Source organism: Tachypleus tridentatus, chromosome 3, assembly GCF_004210375.1.
Source record: "Tachypleus tridentatus isolate NWPU-2018 chromosome 3, ASM421037v1, whole genome shotgun sequence".
NCBI lineage: Eukaryota > Metazoa > Arthropoda > Merostomata > Xiphosura > Limulidae > Tachypleus > Tachypleus tridentatus.
Genome location: NC_134827.1, coordinates 26,640,768 through 26,661,803, shown reverse-complemented (window position 1 = coordinate 26,661,803; position 21,036 = coordinate 26,640,768). Strand labels below are relative to the sequence as shown.

Sequence of the window (21,036 nt, the reverse complement as noted above, 5' to 3'; positions counted from 1 at the left end):
ACTGTGGACTGCGTTCATAAATTAATGAAATTACTAATTACTGATAGAATACAATAAATACTGAAACACTATCAAACTAATATAGTGAAATATGTAAATCACAAATTAATAATTTTAATTAATATTAATTTCATCATGTAAATTTGTTGTGTGCTTGTCACCGTTGCCAGTTGATTTCTGTTTGGACTGACCAAATAAAGTGGAAATATATAAATAAAATAAAGTTGGAGCCGGATCTTATTTGAAACAGACATTCATAAGATGGTTTCAACATAACAGTATCTTCCTTCACATTAACCTTCTCGCTAGTACAACGGTAAGTCTACGGATTTACGATGTTAAAATCAGAGGTTGGATTTCCCTCGGTTGGCTCTACAGATAGCCCGATGTAGATTTGCTTTTAGAAACATACACGCATTCAAGTTATAGTAAATTTTAATGTTTAATTTCCCAAATTTATATTTATTTTCATTGTTCATTTCTTACAAATAGACACAAACTGTAGAGGAAGTAAAATACACACATCATAAAAACTAATTTTAATGGAAGGTGGTCCTCCAATAATGTGAGGAAATTGACGGGGTCTGTCTGTTGGAAGAATCTGGCAATCACTACACTATAAGTTTGTCATAAAGTTATTTACATTGTAATAACACTGACACAATAAATTTGAATTCTCAAATTTCCAGTTTTTATTTTGTGAATCAATAATAATTCTATTAAGAAGCTAAAGTTATTTGTATAATATAAAACAGAATGTACTAGTTTTAAGTAAATCACTTTTCATTTAGATTTATGAAAAATTTTTATTTTTGAGAACGCTGAATACTTCTAGTAGATCATTGTTTCATTTTTTAGCCTCTCCATATTGTGGAACAAGAGAATTATATGAAATATGGACGACTACACGGGTAAGTTTTCATATCACTTATTATATTATAACAGAACTCCTGCTTATATGATACTGGAAAAAAAAATTATTACGCGATATGCAATCCCCCAGTTTCCGGAAATCTTTATTCTATATGCCTGTAGATTTGCTGTAGGGGTCACTATTTTCCCTATTCGCCTCCGTTTCCCATCAGAAATAACTTTATGTCTCTCCATTCTTAAGATGCATATATGACATCATAAATACATCGCCTTAGGATCTAATGCACGAGCGGTGAATAAATAAATATAATATTTACAACGTCTGTTGTACGTCCATGTAAATATTTCGAATGGTGTTCATAGCTCTTCAGCAAAGTCGGCATGGAGGCTCGTTATGTTCTTGGAAAAATACACACAATTTTGAAATTTTTCCTTTATATGTTTTTATGTGATTTTGTACCACTACTTCGCCCCTTTTGATGGATCTTCACCAAATTTTGCAAAAAGGTTTGATTGATCCACAGGGAGATACATGGAAATTTACGGTTTCATATTTTGTGCTTTGTTGTTTTCATGGGCGTTTTTGGTTTTTTTTTTATTATGTATATATAAGCTTTTCATGTCTTAAGTAATCTTTTCATTGATCATAACTGTACATAACTTCCGTCGTTGATATGGGTACCACAGCTACTTATTCTAATAGTTGATAAAATAAGGAATAACACTGAGACTTCTACAACGTTCATAAAATGTTTTTAAAACAACATTGGCTTTTATGTAAAACAAATTAAATTTAACGTTGTATACATCAAAAAAATAAACTACTCACTTATATTCCGCTATCATTACTTCTAGAGGTCAGAGGTTAGTTTTCTGGGTTTCCAAGATTTTATAAAAGCTTCAGCAAAAAGTATTTATTCGAAGGTCTTTCTTACATTAGAATTAAAATCCATGGATACCACCATAAAAACAAACAAACAAACATAAACTGTTAATTATTTTATGGATGATTTAGGCCCAACCTTTATGTTGGACAGATAAAGTTGAAATGAGCAGTAAGTGCCTAGTTTAGAGTACCACTTGAGTAGAAAGTCCTCGTTAACTGATCTACAGAAGTCGCTCATGTTGAAAGAACGACGTTTCGCATCACTGGCAAAGAACTCGTGATCGGGAAAACAAATCGCTTCGTTCACATGCTGGAATGATGGATCATAATATTTCAATAAACGATCCCTCTGTCATCATTACAGGACCTTCAGACCTTGAACTTTAAGTTAGTCATCGTTCGATCGTCGCTAAAGACTTTTCTCGTCTTACATAGGTCTTTACATGTGGAACAAATTTATGCACACTTAAAGCTGAACTGTTTGGTATCATATCTACAAGTTTCAGTTTACCCCTTAACGTAATAACAAATTTAACGAGTCATTAATTATACTATAGTTTCAGGTAATACAATATCTGTGTAACACTATTTACGGATTTCGCTACAGATGAAATAAATGCATTTCAAAACGTTGGAACATGATAAAAAAATGTTTTGTTTTGTCAATCTCTTCATCTTCATTATTAGCTTGTACCATTTTAGTTTGTCCATGACATATGTCCAGTAGAGCTGCCCCACGGGTGTTTATATATCAGCTGGCTGGCTTCACCAACCTTCGTGGTTTGTTAATTTTTCTTTTATTCTGGTTCATTACAACGTAGGCATTCTCTACCATCTGTTAGGAAGCCAGTAGACCCGCCCTTTCCAAAAAAGCTCCAAATTGCAATAAAACGAGATGATATATTTATTACCATGATATTATAGTATAACATAAAGACAAGCTTCATGACAAAATCTAAATTTAACGATGGCACTGAGAAATAAAACAAAAGTAACAACAACATTGGAAAACATAAATGTCTGTGGTAAAATATATGCATGTTGTTATTCGTTGAATGGTCGCAGTCTTCTTGGCCTGGGATCTGAAAAAGAAATGTTCATAAAGGTTAGGGAGCCCGGCATGGCCAAGCGTGTTGAGGTATTCGACTCGTAATCTGAGGGTCACGAGTTCGAATCCCCGTTGCACCAAACATGCTTGCCCTTTCAGCCGTAGAGTCGTTATTATGTGACGGTCAATCCCCCTATTCGTTGGTAAAAGAGTAGCCCAAGAGTTGGCGGTAGGTGGTGATGACTAGCTGCCTTCCATCTAGTCTTACACTGCTAAATTAGGGACGGCTAGAGTAGATAGCCTTCGAATAGCTTTACCCGAAATTCAAAAGAAACAAACATATCATAAAGGTTATGTGATTGGAGTTCTCTAGCCTTATAGAGATGTGTGTTGGTAGTGTTAGATGTGAGTCAATAGGCTGTCCTAACGTTTCTGAGTTGTTGATGCTAAAATAAGTTATATAGGCGTTTTTAACTGTTACACATTATCATGTTATCATATGGAATAGTATAGTTTAATCTTTGTCATATTTATTTTAAGCATTTTAGAAGAGAGACAATTTAAATTTAATTTTTTGCTAAAAATTTATCCTCAAAAATTTAAGGGCGTTAAGTTTGGGAATAACTTTTGTTTATTATTTCTTCGATTTGTGAAATACAGTTGTTTGTGATTTATGCAGTGTTACAACTACACGCCAGGTGTTGCACCATTTTATAACATTGTTTGAAGCAGTGCTTTTCAAACACAGATCCGTGAAATTCCGACCGGAGGTTCTAATAAAACATTTATCTGTTTGTTTTTACGCACAAAGTAACAAAAAGAGATATCTATGCTCCACCCACCAGGGTTATCTGTATCCGGTTTGTAGCGTTTTAAGTCCGCAGACATTCCATTGTATCACTGGGGAACCACCAACAAAAAATAACAATAAATATTGGTTTTTGTTTGTTCAATTATTGTTTGCTGATCAGTCAAGGACTAAATATATTTTTGAAAATCACTGCTCAGTTGATACACGGCGTACTGTAATCGTATACTAAATTACAACTTTTTTCTTGATGAAATGAACTTAACAAGAAAATCCTGAGTAACTGGGTTTCCTGGGTCTCATTATTTCCGAGATTTTATAATAGTGTCATGAACTGTATTTGTTCCAAGTTGTCTTTTGCATTATAATCAAAATCCATGTATACCCCCTAAAACGAAACACAAAAGTGTAAGCGTATAACTCTTTTTACAGGACATGGTGAATAGATAAGGTTGGAATGGGCAGCAAGGGATTAGTTTGTAGTTACACTTGATAAGAAAGTCCTGGTTAACTTATCTACAGAAGTCGCTCTTGTTGAAAGATAAACGTTTCGCAACGTCTTCAAACAAACTTTCACCCAGAAGTCAATTCGTTTGGTACTTGTTTGGTTATTATTGAAAATTATTATTTAGTTGATATACGGCATACTGTAATCGTATACCAATTTACAATATTATGTAAACAATTACTGTCACTTACTGATCACATATCAGTATAAATATATAGAAAAATAATAGTCTGCCTCAGGTAATAACCAAACTTAAGATGGACTAGAACTCTTGTCTCTCACCTTAGTAAAAGGACGGTTATGATTTGTATCCATAACATTCAAAACTGAAACTCAATCATTACTTTATGAAGTTTATTTTGTATTTATATTTTCAGGAATATGGCGAGTTGTGATTTTCTATTAAAGTTGTTACAAAATAACAAAAACAACAACAAAGGATGGAAAATTTTCATATTGAAAATATTTCTTAAATCCTGGAATAAGAATACCTAATGCATTATTTGTTATAATTGTATTTTTATTGTAGATTTATATATTTTAATGTACCCTACCGGTTGCTCAGCTGTAGATTTGAGAGCTTTCAACACAAAAAGACGGGTTTTGATAACTGGAGTGAGCATAGCACAAATAGCCTCTTGTATAGCTTTACACCAAACAACAATAAAAAAATAGAAACAAATAACAACAGCTTAAAATATCTTTTTTGTTCTGCCTGGTCTCTATACAATGAGCTAAACGCCCGAATGGTCAAAGTTAGTCGTCTTTATTTCAAATTACAAGAGCAATAGCCTAAGTTCTTTATTTTACCAAGAAAAATATTGCTTTTTTGAATGAAACTTAAAAATATCACCCAAACAATGAAATAACTGATATTTTCCATTCACACATCAACAAAAAACGAGATAAAAGAAATACAATATGATTTTTTCAAGCAGTTGATGATCTCCTGACTGACACTCTGATAGAAAAAAAATGTGGCCTTATCACTCAGGGCTTATCTCTCTCGGTGTATAAGCTCACGACAAATGTCACCAATATTATGATTTGAAACTTAACCTTCGATATGATAAGATAAAAATATCTATAGGTCTACCACAGAACATACACGAGTGAAAACACTGTCACTTGTGAAGCTTAGTCCTTGACGAAATTGATTTATCAAAACTTGGCAATATAAATATATTTTTGTATACAAATATATTTGCAAGCAAAATGTTTTCGTGAATCAGTTTAACTGGGCTCATTTACATAACCCTCATGTAGCTTTCTGATAAATTCCAAACAACCCAAGTCAAATAAAATCCTTTCCAAAATAAGACCAAAGTTTGTTAACAGAACAAAACCAATTAAAAATACCGATATGTTTGATTTCATTTCAACTTCCAGCTGTTGTAACTTGATTTGTTTAATCGCGTATCGAAATGATTTTAACATAAGATACTCCAACGTGTATTATTGGAGCTTTTCTGTCTTTTCATGTGAAATTTACATTTGTAGACAACCAATAAATTACAATAACACAATGTTCCAAACAACTGTCTTTACTGCAAGCACTAACTAGAATTTCTGAATAACATAATTATTATACCGACTTAAGTATAAATAAATGTTATCAGATTACATCATGTTTAATTAATTAGCCAGTTAGTGCACCCAGAAATAAGACTTATTATACATCATATCATTAAATGAAGTTTTTTAAAATAATAATAATTGTCTAAAGCAGTATTAATATTACGTTAATGATTATTCTTGACGTCAGACTACTGAGAAGTGAATCTTAAACATTATACAAAGGAAACAAGAAATTTCGTTTCGTTTTTTTAGTCTTGGTTGGTTTGTTTCACCTTTTTATTTCTTTGGCTGTCAGAGTTCTATTTCATCTCTACATAATATTTCCTGTGGATAATTTTACATTTATTTGCTGGACATCATTAGGACACCAAACAAACAAAATGTTTCTGTGAGTACCCTGTAAATGCAATCTTAATCCGTCTTAGGGTTAATAATCATCCATTACTATTATTTAATAGAATTATCTTACTTTTCATTTCAGGTTTTATGGGGGAACACAACCAGTTCTATCTCTTGCAGAACCACATTTACTGAGGACCATGTTAGTGAAAGATTTCCACATTTTTACAGATCACAGAGTAAGTCACATAGTTTTATTTCAGTCTTGTATAAACATACACATGATTCCATACATATTTTAATAACAATATTATATTATAGTGATACATTCGCTGAACAATTTGATTTACATTAAAAACATCAAATTTCTGTTCTTGACTAAAGTAGAAAGAAGGTTAAATCAAACAATTCGTCTTACAAAACAACAAATCATGTTTATAATAATAACATGAAAGTTATAATATTTCTTTCAATACAAATTATTCATTATTTTTCTATGCTTTTTCTGCTGTTTCACTTAGGAGTTATTTTCTAAATTCTTTGTTTTATTAAAATTGTTATACATTTATTAAGTGTAGAAGTATCCTGTAGGCGGCGTACTTATATAAATTTAATTTCCTTTCACACTTTGTTTGTCTTTGCTAACTCGAAGATGTAGTAACTACTATCATAAAATGCAGAACTTAAATGATGTATATTAATAACCTTCGGACTTTCAAGTGCTTTCACTACCTTTATACACCCATATCAATGTTGTCTATACACAGTGTTGTTTTTGGACTAGGACTTTCACTTTGGACACTCGATAGCAGACAACATGCTTTTCGCTTTAAAAGGTGATTCCTGGAAGCGAGTCCGAACCATCATTACACCTGCTTTTACTTCGGGGAAAATGCGTAAGGTATGGTATCTTATATTTATGGCAAAACTGTTTAGACTAGGTACCGCCGTCCCTATTTTGTAACTATCCACCAGAGGATAGACACCCATTTGAAGGCACCTATCAACTACGTAACGCAGCTATTGCTTACTAAAGAACCTGCTCGCCTGCTTAGACACCAGTACAGAGGCATTTTGCCCCCTTTTGATACTAAGCAACATAGCTGACAGTGTTTTAGGTATAACATCATACCATTAAAGGGTTTTATTTTATAACTGATTTTAACTCCAGTTTTCATAAAGAATATACAAAGATGAAATTGGTAGTAACTGTCTAGTACAGCATGACTCTTTTAGAGGAAGTCTTGGAGAAATATTTTACAAAAGTAGCACCCATGAAAAGGACGTTGTTTCACAAGTCTTCCGGTCGGAACGAAAGACGGAAGAGGCAGATCACGCTGAACTAGACACTTGCTGATAATTTCACCTTTGTTTGTTCGTTGAGAAAAGATTTTTTTTTTCTGTATGGGCCCAACATGGTGACGTGGTTAAGGCAATACACTCGTCATCTGAGGTTTACAAGTTCGAATCCCTGTCACCTCAAACATGTTTGCCCTATCAGTCATGAGGGCGTTACTGTGTTCCAGTCAATCCCACTATTCGTTTCTAAAAGTGTAGCCCAGACGTTGGCGGTGTGTTATGACGACTATCTGTCATCCCTCTAGTCTTACATTTCTGGTAAAATAGGGAAAATATTATTTCAGAATTGAGTTAGAGGATCGATCTGTAAAGTTTGAACAAAACAGATGATCCAGTGAGTGTGTATGTGTTTGTCAACAAACAATCCTTGTTTTATGTAAACCAACATATTTGTTATGCACAACTTTCATATTACAACATCATCATTTCTCTAACTTTCTCTCAGGAAAAATGTTTGGCATCTGCCCAATACAAAGAGTCGCTATTTATTTCATTATATATTTCCCAGCAATGAATTATATCCCAATTCCCCACACTCAAGACTGGTGTTCTGTCAACTGACAAAAAGGACTATTAAATTATAGCGCCACCTAGTAAGACATTTTGTAATTGTTAGAAGAACTCGCAAAATAAATACTTGCATTTACCAGAAAGGTAAGGCAAAGAAATATAATGGACTTAAATGTTTAATACAAATAATTATTTGTTTATTGTAAATTTATATTACTTGTTCTTATGACATTTTTACCTTTTTTGTTTTGTTTTAACGTTGAGAAAACGTTGATTCTCGGCTATAAAGTTGATCACAAAGATTTTTTATAAGAATGGAACAAGAGCTGTATGTAAAAGCTGTGTGTCCAGGTACTAGTATATCAGTTCAGTATTAAGACAGCTAGCGCATGTTGTCTTTGTGGTTTTGAGTGAAGTATGTTAAATGTAATTAGAAAGATGTAAATACTAAAACTCTGGTATATATGGGTGACAACTATTGTAGTTACTGGTAATGATAGTGTAAATCAAATATTGGATTTGTCACTTACAACAGTCAAAGTTTCCCTTTTTAAAGCTTTTACCACTTCACCATTAAAAATTATTCCGGTTAAGTTATAAGATAAGTTATAAGGTTGTATTATTATTGTTTGAAACTTAGAAGGTAACAATGGCAAAGAAAGATAATTATTAAACTTATAATAATGTTAAACAACTTTGATGTTGTTTATACTTGATATAAATAGTATTAGAAATGTATTACCGTAAATATAGTTGTTTGGTTTACTGTACTTGATTCTTTATAGATGCAAAGTTTACTGCTTGAGTGTGCTGACACATTAACTGAAAACTTTCTAAAGGCTGCAGAAGATGGAAAATCTATTGACTGTAAAGGGTAAGATGTTGGAGATAACTATCTACTGAAGATATTGTATTGGTTCTACTTCATCTTCATGTGTTATACTTGTTAAAATGTGCAGCTTTGTACAATAAACTTAAACCCGTTTTGAATACATTTAAAAATACAAATGATTGTATACATTATATGAAAAAAGTTTTCGAAATTCACCATACAATCCGTGTCACCAGGTTTTGTAATGCTTTATCTAATAACCACACCGCTCGATAGCAACCTTGCAGACAAGTTTCCACATTAATACGTTCAGTAGAAAGGCTCTAATGTCCTAAGCTCACCATCCCCCTCTTATTGGTTTGCATAATCTATGTAGGAAGACAGTTTTAAGTACACATTTAGAGATTCAGATCGCTCTCAAATGTATAGATGTTTAGTCCAGAAACTTAAACGGATTGTTCCTGCAAAAATAGCTTGAATACCAGTTTTTTCTCTATCTCTTCAAGGCACGCAACTGTTGAATGGATGTGACGTGAATGGAACTTTTCTACTTGTGACTTATGTCACTTTCTCAAACGAAAATCTTTATTTATTATATCGCATAAAGTTTTCTGGGACGTGTGAACATCTGCTACTTACCCATGTATTCATTTATTCTCATCTATGATACGACTTGTATTTTTCTCTATGGTTTTGGTTTCCCAAGTTGATCCCTATTGTTTATTTTTCATTTCCATTACGAACAAGGTATGTTACTGTTTTGTAAATTCTAAATACCCGATCTAATCTAGTGGCTCAGCTGAAAGTAATCAGGCAAAGGATTCTAGAATTTTAGTTTTGATACCCTGCACATAATATTAAATATATGACAAGAAAGTAACCTTGAACTATAAGAATACATTTCGCTCATAATTCTTTTAGACTTGTATGCACCGAATGTAGTAGAATACATCTCATTTGACATTTGTTTAAAGATGTGACATGGTTGATCAACGTTTAAACATCTTAATGTACATCCAAATACTACTATATAATCTATACTAACTCGTCTCCATGTTAACTGTATAAACACCGTAACTCCTAAATTGTGACACACATTTCAGAAGTGATATTTTGGTATCTTAAAACTAAAAAAAACCTCACAACCACCTATAAGCTATTCTAGTTTGTCATAACACTAACTGCCATCAAATCACTGTTAATGTTTGGCATGTTCTCTTTAATACATGTTTGAGAATCATAAGTAACATGCAGTGCTTAATACTTCACAAATAAGGAAAACAATCACCTCTTTTGTTCCCAATTAATAGCTATCTAAACGTTAAGTTTGTGTTTAATTAATAGTATGTAATTCTTTTACATCGACTATTGACTTTTACTGTACTGATATATTATGTTTTGTTATTATTATTATTATTTACAAAATTGAAACAAAACCTGACTGTGGGTACAAAGATCAATGTAGTGGGTAACTTACTGGGGGTGGGGTTGGTTAGCCACCTTCTTTTATATTGTTTTTAAAACGTTGTCACATTCTCTCAGGTATCTTTTAAAATGTGTCTGTGGAATCTTACCATATGATTCGGGTTTTTCTGCAGTATCAAAAGCTAGCCGCTTTTGTCTCTAGACTACCAGTTCAACACTATGGAACGACTAACACATGAACAACTTGAAAAGCTTGAAATGAATATATGGAATAACAAATATTTTTCAGTTGTTATTCTAATTAAACAATGATTGTTTGTACTTTGGTTAGGTTTAATGTTTAAGGAACGTACGTAAGCTAAACTACATTTAGAATAGGTACCTATGGCAACAAAACTGTAGAATACACTGACCATTTAGATAAATATTATTTATTTACAACCTTAAGATTTTGAACATTATATTTTCCTCACAATGTTTCCCATAACAGTGGAAACAATGAAGAACACCTTTGGGAGAGTTTATGTTTATCGAAATGTTTTAGTGATTTATTTACAGAAGTCACAAGTGCTGTGCAATGTTGAACAATAGATGTCTCGTTTTTCCCAATAATTATGAGTAGGTTTAAGACAGAACCCCATAGATCTTGAAATTACATTGTTTGAAACTATATATGTTTATACACACACACACGACCCAAATAACTTGATGATCTATGACTGATTATAAAAAGACATCAATCCATTAACTGTGGCTGACGATAGAAGAATTTTCATTTAGAAATTAGCAGAGAAAGTGAATATTTGGAAAAGTCCTGGACCGATCATTCTGAGTGACATTTCTGGTATGAGTAAGTTTCGTACCAGTTTGGTTACAGAAATGTTATCGTCAGAGCGAAGATGGACCCGAGTTCTGTCAAACTAATTTCTATTCAAAACGTTTCATTATTTTGTCGTTAGTGTTATAACTGTGGATTGAACGTGGGTTCAATACTTTAATCAAGATAGAAAAATTCAAAGTTTGCAATGGAATCTCTCAAGTTCATATACCTTCTCTGCAAGGAAAGTAAAGTCATCAATTCTTTGGGATGTCAAACGTTTTAGTAGTTGATTATTTGGAGATGTCTAAATCTTTCATAGTAGATTATTGTATATGGTAAATCAACAACTATTAAGAGAAATAAAATAATAGAAGACGAATGCTGATAAATAGGTGTAATGTTCCATTAGGACAATGTTGTTTTCAAGAGGAGAATGTGCTGTTCCGTCAGAACATTGTTCTCTTTGATACCACAAAGAGCAATCTTATGAATACAATGCCCCATATCGTACACTATTCTTTTACTCACTTGCTGTAACTTCAAGTGACAATTTTTTTTCGGTAACCTACAAATCTGTCTGAAATGCCAAAGATTTCAGATTATTAATGATCTAACCCGTGAAGTGTAATCACGGACCGAACAACAGAGAAGAAGAATTCTTTCAAAAGGTCATACAGGCCTTACAATATCTCAAGCACGAGTCTACAGACTCACTAGGTAATGATGAAAGTAAATCATAGTTGAAATAGTATTTAATTTTAGGTTGAATCCCGGGTTTTCTACCAGTTCTCGTATTTTAAATTGCAAATGAGTGATTTTACTAAGTTGGTTTGATCAGTTCTTTGAAACAAAAGTTCAAATATAAGAAAAATAAAAGACATTAATGAGTATTAAGAAATATTTGGATCATAACAACAGTTAAATGTAATTTTTGGGGTAAAAACACCTTTAATAGCTTTTTATATTTTTTTATTACCATTTTAATTTATTTGCCTTGAAAAAGTTCAAATTCACAAATAATTAAAGTTTTTTGTGTTTTCTCTTCCTTTGAGTTATTTTGGAAAATTCACCATGGATGTGATTGCCAGCTGCGCTTTTGGAACTAAAACAAATGCTCTCAGAAACCATGACAATGCTTTTACTAAAGCCAAAGAAGCTTTTAATTCTGCTAACAGATGGCGATTTTACTTGCACGTGAGTAGCCAGTTGGTATAGTTTGAAAAAAAATTAACATAGCGTTATGCCCAGCTTTCAAACAGGATCTCTTTCTGAATCAGAATCACTTCAGTGGCACGGATAACATGTAAGAATGCAGTGATGTATTGGATTTGGGGGCCATTATAATGTGAACGATCAATCCCACAATTCACTGGTTAAAGAGTAACCCAAGGGCTTGGCATGGCTGAGCTTGTTAGGTCGTTCGACTCGTAATCTAAGAGTGGCGGGTTCGAATTCCGGTCGTACCAAACCATCCTCGCCCTTTCAGCTGTGGGGGGGGTTATAACGTGACGGTCAATCTCACTATTCGTTGGTAAAAGAGTGACCCAAGGGTAGGCGGTGGGTGGTGATGCCTACCTGCCTTGCCTCTAGTCTTACACTGCTAAATTAAAGACGGGTAACGCAGACAGATAGCCCTCGAGTAGTTTCGCGAGAAATTCAAAAACAAACAAAAACAAGTAACCCAAGAGTTGGCGATTGGTTGTAATGATTAGGTGCCCTTTTTCTGGTCTTCCACTGATATTTAACATTTACTGGATTGAAAATTAAACAACACATCTCATCGCGTTCCAGGAGATTTACAGTTTCTTGAAATGTCCAACACTCCCTTCGATATAACATTCATAAGCGTTGCCAAGTAATACTCAAAATCTATTATAGCTGTGTTTTTAATTGTTAAGCAAAACTTTTATAAAATGCTCATGTATATTTTGAAATGTATGAAAATAATATATTGTCTAAGTTACACAATAACGTTCTAATGAATTACCTTTCTTCTTTTAGTTGCCTTCCCTAGCATCATGAAACTGTTCAAAATCTCCATGATCGACCCATCGGGTATGGAGTTTTTCAAGAAGTTGACTCTCAAGATAATTGACCAACGTAAACACAGTCCTGAGGTAATTAATATTTAATCTCTATTTTGCAGGGGTGTTTGGGAGTATTATTATGTGTCTTAAAATAAAAATGATAACAATGACATTTACTCAACATTAGTTAATAATTTCACATGTTTTTCTTCAATAACAAAAGGTTTCCGATGATTTCAGACAAAGCGAATAGACTTCCTTCAGTTGCTACTAGAGACCATGGACAACAAACTGCAGAACTCCAAAGAGGACATTAAAAATGTCAACAATTATGGATACGAAGAAGAAAATTTTAAATTCTTCAACAACAAGTTACAAAATAAATGTGAGAAAATTTAAAAATATGGTCAGACATGACGTAGAAGATCAAATGTAATAGTTTGAGTTTTGTTTTCACGAGTTGTCAAACACATTTTGACAAATGTTATTTGTACGATCTAACTGACGATTGTAATAATTTACAGAAAGTGTGAAATCGTTATCACTAAGTAGCTAAGCAGGTTAAAAGAAGTAAAATAATTTTTAAGATTTTGGTTGGAATTGTGACAATTCGTGCATGATGGTCTTCGAGCATTTAAACCACGAAGTTAATTTTACGTCAGGTGAATATAGTTTGGAACCATAAACAGTAATGTTAACGACAGGAATATAAATACTGTTAAACTTTAATTTTGGTTGATTCGTAACATACTGATTAGTGTTCATTCATACTTTTTAAATATTTTTAAGGTTGTAATATAATACTGATAACCAATGATAATATTGAAATACGTTTAGGTTTTATTTAGGTACACTCTTTCTGACTCTTTTCTTTTACCAAATAGTTTGTTGGTAAACATAAAGCTACACAATTGATTCATCAAACCATGAATGTTAGCATTATAAGCCTTTAAGAAAAGTATTTATATTATATAACAAATTCTACACCATCATTAGTTAACTAATCCTGTTTCCACCTGTACAAGCTCAAGCTAATTTATTTAAGTTCTTACTGATTGATTGAATTTATTCGTTTTACGCGTGAGAGAAAGTTCGAAAGAAATTCGATTTATATATCTTTACGTTATTGAATTTGTTATTGAACATGAACAAATAATATTTATATTATATAATTACTATTCTAGATTTGACCCAAGACGAGCTTGTTGCTCAATGCGTTATATTCTTCTTGGGTGGTTACGAAACTACGGCTAGTGCTTTATCATACATTGTGTATCTGTTGGCTTTAAATCAGGATTGCCAAAATAAATTATATCAGGAAATTGATGAAACCATACCTTCACAGGTAAGCCTATAATTTATTATGAAAGCAGTAATAACATGTTGTGTGTATAAAACACCAAGTTAATAAAAAGAAAAATATTCCAGTAAAAAAAGAGTTTATCGAATCACAAAAGTATAAAAAAAAGAGAGAACAATATTACTACATAAACCATTAAAACAAGTTCCTTCAGTTTACTATGAAATGTGAATCCTGTTAAATTATGATGATTGAAAGTGGTATTATGGTAAGAGTGTCATAAAATTTCAAAGTTTGTTTAATACAAGTGTGGTATAGTGAGAAATTTGTTCCTTATATTTTAGAAACTGTCGAATATAATTTCTTTCATAATTTAGAATTAACGCATAATTTATTTCTCCAATCAGACTGTGTATATACGGATATAATGCAGAAACGTTGTCGTATGTTAAAGACAGGAATTTTAACTGAATTAAAGTGTAAAACTTGTATGGTCTAGGAACACGACACTTACGAATCTGTCAGCTCTATGAAATACTTGGATGCAGTTGTATGTGAAAGTATTCGAATCTACCCTCCTTCATCACTGTAAGTAACAGCTAATATCGTATTAGAGATTTTATAAATATTTGATGTAACACGAGACGTTAGGACCTGTACATAACCATGAGACAGTTGTAAACAGTGCTTGCACAACAAAAACGAACTCGCAGAAATGGATTATTGCATGTTATTAAATAGTCTACTCTTACCTTCAGAAAAACACTAAATATTTATCTTAGATATTTCATTACTTTACGTTCAATAAACCACTCTTTCAATTGTTTATCTGTTTCCTATTCTCACATTTTACTATATTTTTATCTAAACATTTTCAAATTTCATGAACTATCAGTTGTCAAACGATATTTAAAAGTAGTACAGTTACTGATCTTTGCCAGGTTTTGTTTCGTTTTTGAAATTCGCTCGAAGCTACAAGAAGGGTATCTGCGCTAGGCGTCCCTAATTTAACAGTGTTGGGCTAGAGGAAAGGCAAATAGTCAACACCGCCCACCACCAACTGTTGAGCTACTCTTTCACCACCGAATAGTGGTATTGACCATCACATTATGACAACTCGACGGCTGAAAGCAAATATTCTAATATCAGGTTATTTGAAAGGTAACGGTACATTTTTATTTTATTTTCAAAATATGTTATCAAACTTTACAAAAACTAACGGAATTCAGTACTGGAAAAAAGGAATTAATATAAAAAAGAGAAGTTTCACTCCATCTGGTGTTCCAAAGATAAACAAATACTAATTTGCGATGAGTACTGACAGAAATACCTTCTGTTAGATATCGTTTATATTTGTTTCCATTCTAATTTTCTGGACTTTACTACACAATTATTTAATTCAACCTATAAAACACCATTTCCAGTTAAAATACATTTGATTTTAGGTTTAAATTAGGTTTAATTGTTTCATTTTGTTTAACAAATTATATCCTTCTGTAACATCAGTCCGAGTGACAAATACAAAATACAAAAAACACGATTAAGTCTTAATAATTTATCTGTATATTTTCATTATTCTGACCTCATTTTACATGTTGGCTTAACATTAGGTTCAAATTATGTTCATGTGGGAAGAGCTGCCTTGAATGAATTAAAAAAAAAGTCAAGAAATACATTGAACATATTTTATTAGATCAAATATAACTTTTAGAGACCATTCACTGTTATGCTGTTACATTTTACAATTTCAAATAGCCTGATTCTATAACTTTAATGATAGCCTGGAATTTCGCGATGCATATTTAACAGTATACGTTAAATGCATTTCTAAACATAAATTTAACTTTAACAAACGTTAATATTAAAATAAATACACAATGTTTAATTGATTTGATTGGTAACATCTTAAATGTTATAAAGTAAATTACTAGATCTTATTGTTTAACTGTTACATAGAGCTTATTTAATTATTTTTACAGTGGGGAAAGACGTGCTATGGAAGATTATACGTTTGATGATATAGGGCTGACTATACCTAAAGACACACCAGTAAGGTTCCCAATATACGCCATGCACCATGACCCTAAAACTTTCCAGACCCGGAGAAATTTGATCCAGACAGGTAGTGGCATATTTTATTTAACACAGAAAGATAACAGCTGGACTTACGTGCAACAACTGTTTTTCTATGTAGTCCAGACAAGTATGAATTAGTTTTATCCGAACTGGATGGGCAACAGCTATTTTATTTTGCTCCAGACAAGTGACAAGTGTTGTTTTTTAGGACAGGTAATATTTCTTTGCAGTGGTTCCGAAAAGTAAGTGTTGGCTTCATGTGACATAGACAGGTAACAGGTGATTGTCATTTAATAACATGGTGTGACGTTACTTTTATATTTAGTTGTTCTATTGCTCAATTGCTAAGTATTTAATTAGTTAAAAGTCGCTTACCTCAGAACTGCAGTTACAATTAAAACATCGGTTAAATACAAGAGTTACCTCTTAAGATAAAGACCAAAATTTATTACAGACAACATTCTGATAACTGACGTTATAAGTCAGAACATTATATAAAGAGTGTAAACATGGATGTTTTGTTTATTGTTTCTTAACTTTATTAAAACAGATTTATTTCACTATGAAGTCATACACTAGTAAAATGTAATATAGTTATATGTGTTGGAAATACTGGTTGAACTGACTATTAATGTGTGTTAAGAAGTAAAGATAATTTTCATATCTTCAACTACGTGTGCTTATTTCCTTGATCAGAAGTGTACACATTTTAGACACCTGGACACTAATTTACAGATTTTGTTTTTACATTAGCCTTGTGAACAAAATAATTTACGCTTATTTCAATACTTTTCTTTACAATCGAGGTACTAGGCCAGGCTGATTGTATCTTCTATAAAATAATGTGGAATAAATATTGAGAGAAGAAAATAAATAGTTAAACATTTGAATTATATGTTTAAGAAATTCATTTTGTAATTTGTCCATTATTATTATTATTTTGTTTTAGAAAATTTCAAATTTTGAGAGTCGAAATAAACTTCTTGTACATACAGATTTCTTCCTGAGAACAAATCCAACATTGTACCATACACTTACATGCCATTCGGGGCTGGTCCCAGGAACTGTATAGGAATGCGATTCGCTCTAATGGAAATAAAATTATGTTTGGTCCACATCCTACGTCATTTGCGTTTTCTACCTTGTTCTGAAACTGAGGTAAAGATAAGTTTTCTTTATTTTACATAAAACGATCCTTTATTTTTGTATATTGAGAAATTAAGAAAGTAGCTATATGTAAATAAAAAAATATATTTTCATTGATTTTGTTAAGCCATATGGCTTAAGAACACTGTTACTTTAGTGATTAAAAGTTGTTATTGTTTTTTACAGATGATTTATATCAATTTAGAGCATTGTTACTTTAGTGATTAAAAGTTGTTATTGTTTTTTACAGATGATTTATATCAATTTAGAACATTGTTACTTTAGTGATTAAAAGTTGTTATTGTTTTTTACAAAGTTGTTTGTCTATTATAAGGATTTAAAATTCGATTTCATGTACTATTACTTTGGTCATAAAAGTTTTTTAAAAATAAATATTTTTACACATTGTGCTTTATTTTGAGTCTTTGGGTTTGATAGTTTATTTAGAAAGATATCGAGATATTATCTGAAAATAACAACATTTCGAATCTTATATTACTTACAGTTTAACTTAGTTTCATAACTTAAAATTGCATAGCACTAGTTGATAATCCTATAACTTCGAGGATTAGCAGCAAATAAAGCTGTATTCTGTGTGAGGCGTAGTTCATCCGGAATCCGATTGACAGTAAATTGTCAGAATCCAGAAAATCCTTTAGATACACCAAATCTTGATTATTCTTATATTTATTATGTGTTAACTTGTTATTGTTGTTCTCGAATTTCTACAAGTGATCTTACCTGAATTGGCATCATCGATGTTAAATTCACTTTAAATATTATCACCATTACGGATATTGACCCAAAACCTGACTTTATATATTCTTACAGACTGTTTCCTGATCTCTTTTTATGGTATTAGGATCTGTAAGTTCTTTCATCTAAATTCGTTCAACTTTGTAGAAAGAACGAATTGTGTTTCTCAACTCAATGGTGTATTCTGTATGAGACTACTTAGATCCATATTGGTACTGGGATTGCGTAGATCTGCTCTCTGAATATAATTATTGGACTTGTACTCTTTGTATTGACCTACTAACGTCGGTACTCCATATTGGACTATTTGTATCGGTACTCTATGTTGGGCTATTTAGGTTTATACACAGTATGGGGCTATTTAGGAATATACTCTGCACAGGACATCTTTGATCTGCAGTTTTAATGTGATAGCTTGAATACACACTGTATATGGAGCTTTGATTTATGGCATTACATAGATCTGTACTTGTATGAGAGTGCTTTGATTTCTATTCGTTGTGGGTCTACGTACAACCATCATTCGCAGGAAATCCACTGAAAAAGTATGTGGTAAACTGAGATCTTTATTTTGTAGAATATATGCTGTTAGTAAATAAATGTTCATATGTTGTAACTCTTTAGTATATGTGGTAAATAAAATTATGTGAGTTTTTTAGCTACACCGTGTATATAATACATACAACAATATTGAAATAATGCTTGGTTAACTGATGAATGGTGACCACTCTCCACTATTTCTCAGTTGTTTTACAAGTTACTTTTATAAACGTATTTCACATTTAGTGTTTGTATCCTACAGGTTCCTTTGAAGTTTGTTCCAGCAGTCGGATTAATCCAAGTCTCTGACGTCACTCTCAAGGTTGAACGTAGAAACGGACATTCATATTAAGAGACCACTCCAATAAGAACAACATGTTTTGTAATTCAGACTCTTATCTGTTGATTGACAGTGAGGTTCTTGTTATGTTTGTTACAACCAATAGAAATATTTCTAATAGTGTCATTTCAAGCTTACTTCTGTTATTAAATATAAATGATTGTTACTTTTGGTTGCCAGTGTGGTTAGGCTTAATATTTTATGTAATTCAGTATATTACTATATGGTATATATATAAAGGATGTTATTATAAATGATAAATGAAGAAGATAAAGTATGGTAATATTTATAGTAAACAAGTGATAAACTAACGTTTATGTATTTGTAACAAACATTGTTTTGACAATTTTCTGAATAAACTCTTCCTGGATGATAATAAAAAGTTTCTCCTTATTGTGATTTATTATCTTAAATAAAACTTATAATTAATAGAGATTCTGTGCCAATGTAGTTTGTTAGTTAACTTTTTGTAATAAAGAAATTTTGAAAATTACTAGAAAAACCTGTCGAAGTTAGACATGAATATACAAAGTTTTCATTCAGTTTACACTTTTAGCTAACTACACAAAACGAACACTTGGCGACTCAGATATGTTCTTTCTAAACGTTAAAACTAAATGTCATTTTAAACAATGTTGATACTGTGAGTGTTCAACCAGCTTTTAAAAGTATTAGTTATCCAACCATGTTTTGTACTGGTTAATTGGATATTCATACCACGAGAAAAGATTGAATTTATAAACAAAGTGTTAAAAAACTACACAGTAAAACTGTTCAAGACTCAAATAAAATCAAAACATGAACAAACAGTCTTTAGTGAAGTAGTATTGAAGTTACTTATCGTGTGATTCAGTTATATATTTAATTTTAGTTTATTATTCTGTATCTCTATAAGTTATTAACTTCTGGTCAAACTTTGGTAATGGTTTCTTACTTGACCTCATACATAAACAGCAACGTTTGAAGTAGTGCCTTAGCGGAAATAATTATGGTATTTCATTGGTTAAAAACATTTTTTAGGGAGGGGTGTTGAAAGTGTTGATTAAGAACGGTAACATCATGTTGCATAATTAACATTACATTAGTTTTTAAAGGTAACGGATGGTTGTTTTGTATTCCATAAATACGGTATAAAGAGTTGTGTCTTTATTATCATTTTATTGATACCTTGGTTGAATGTTTAACATAGCGAATTTTATTACCTTTACTCTATACTTTTAGTATAGTGATTATTTTCCATTCTTAGCCTACGGTGAATGTATTTTTGACTAATCTAAATCATCTGAACGAAATATCGTTAAATGTTATGGTACCAAACTGATAAAGTTATGGACTATAAACCTTAGAAGTGTTTAATTAGCTCTTCTGATTACCAGGTTACTGTCCTATCCATCTCTAAGTAGGTGGCGTGCTCTGATTAGAATATAATATTAACAATATAGAAACATGTAATATTTACAGCAATCAAATAGTCTTTATTTCTAATGCTTTTTGACAATTAATCTTTTATACACCAGCCTTTGAAATCTTATTTTGACATTGGTGTCTGATTTGAACCCAGTCGATCAAATTTGCGATCTTTAGCTAAAAATAAAAAAATAAGAAATGATCATGAGAGCAGTAGAGCTATCAATAATATCAGATAGACTGAATTTAAACATTTTATAGTATGATATACACAGAACAAAATATAAATAAAACATGGATCTAACCTGACTGAGGTGGGATGTTCTCACATTAACCAGAAGTTGGTTGGTTACGTTCTTAAAGGAACGGGATTATAACCAAAAACACGACCAAAGTTTTATATAAAACTGAGGAAAATACAAATAATTTTATGAAGATATATCTATATCTTAACTGTA

The 21,036-nt window shown here is 31.7% G+C and overlaps 3 protein-coding genes across 3 annotated transcripts in view; all 3 read left to right on the top strand.

Annotated features, from left to right (window-relative positions):
• LOC143246580 (cytochrome P450 3A6-like) overlaps nt 1-21,036 on the top strand; it is a 96,201-nt gene that overhangs the window by 6,624 nt on the left and 68,541 nt on the right. The gene's annotated exons all lie outside the window — the stretch shown is intronic.
• LOC143247876 (cytochrome P450 3A8-like) overlaps nt 1-21,036 on the top strand; it is a 47,131-nt gene that overhangs the window by 2,137 nt on the left and 23,958 nt on the right. The window contains exons 3-9 of the mRNA XM_076496433.1: nt 859-911; nt 6,183-6,279; nt 6,825-6,941; nt 8,695-8,783; nt 12,039-12,180; nt 14,308-14,358; nt 14,813-14,873. Coding sequence (XP_076352548.1) covers nt 859-911; nt 6,183-6,279; nt 6,825-6,941; nt 8,695-8,783; nt 12,039-12,180; nt 14,308-14,358; nt 14,813-14,873 — 610 coding nt within the window. The remainder of the gene's footprint in view (nt 1-858; nt 912-6,182; nt 6,280-6,824; nt 6,942-8,694; nt 8,784-12,038; nt 12,181-14,307; nt 14,359-14,812; nt 14,874-21,036) is intronic.
• Nucleotides 15,316-19,553, top strand: LOC143246581 (cytochrome P450 3A19-like). The gene is given in 5 exon segments (XM_076493534.1): nt 15,316-15,474; nt 16,293-16,399; nt 16,402-16,435; nt 17,385-17,547; nt 19,094-19,553. Coding segments are annotated over 4 exon segments (378 nt in total). The 5' UTR covers nt 15,316-15,474; nt 16,293-16,308; the 3' UTR covers nt 19,184-19,553.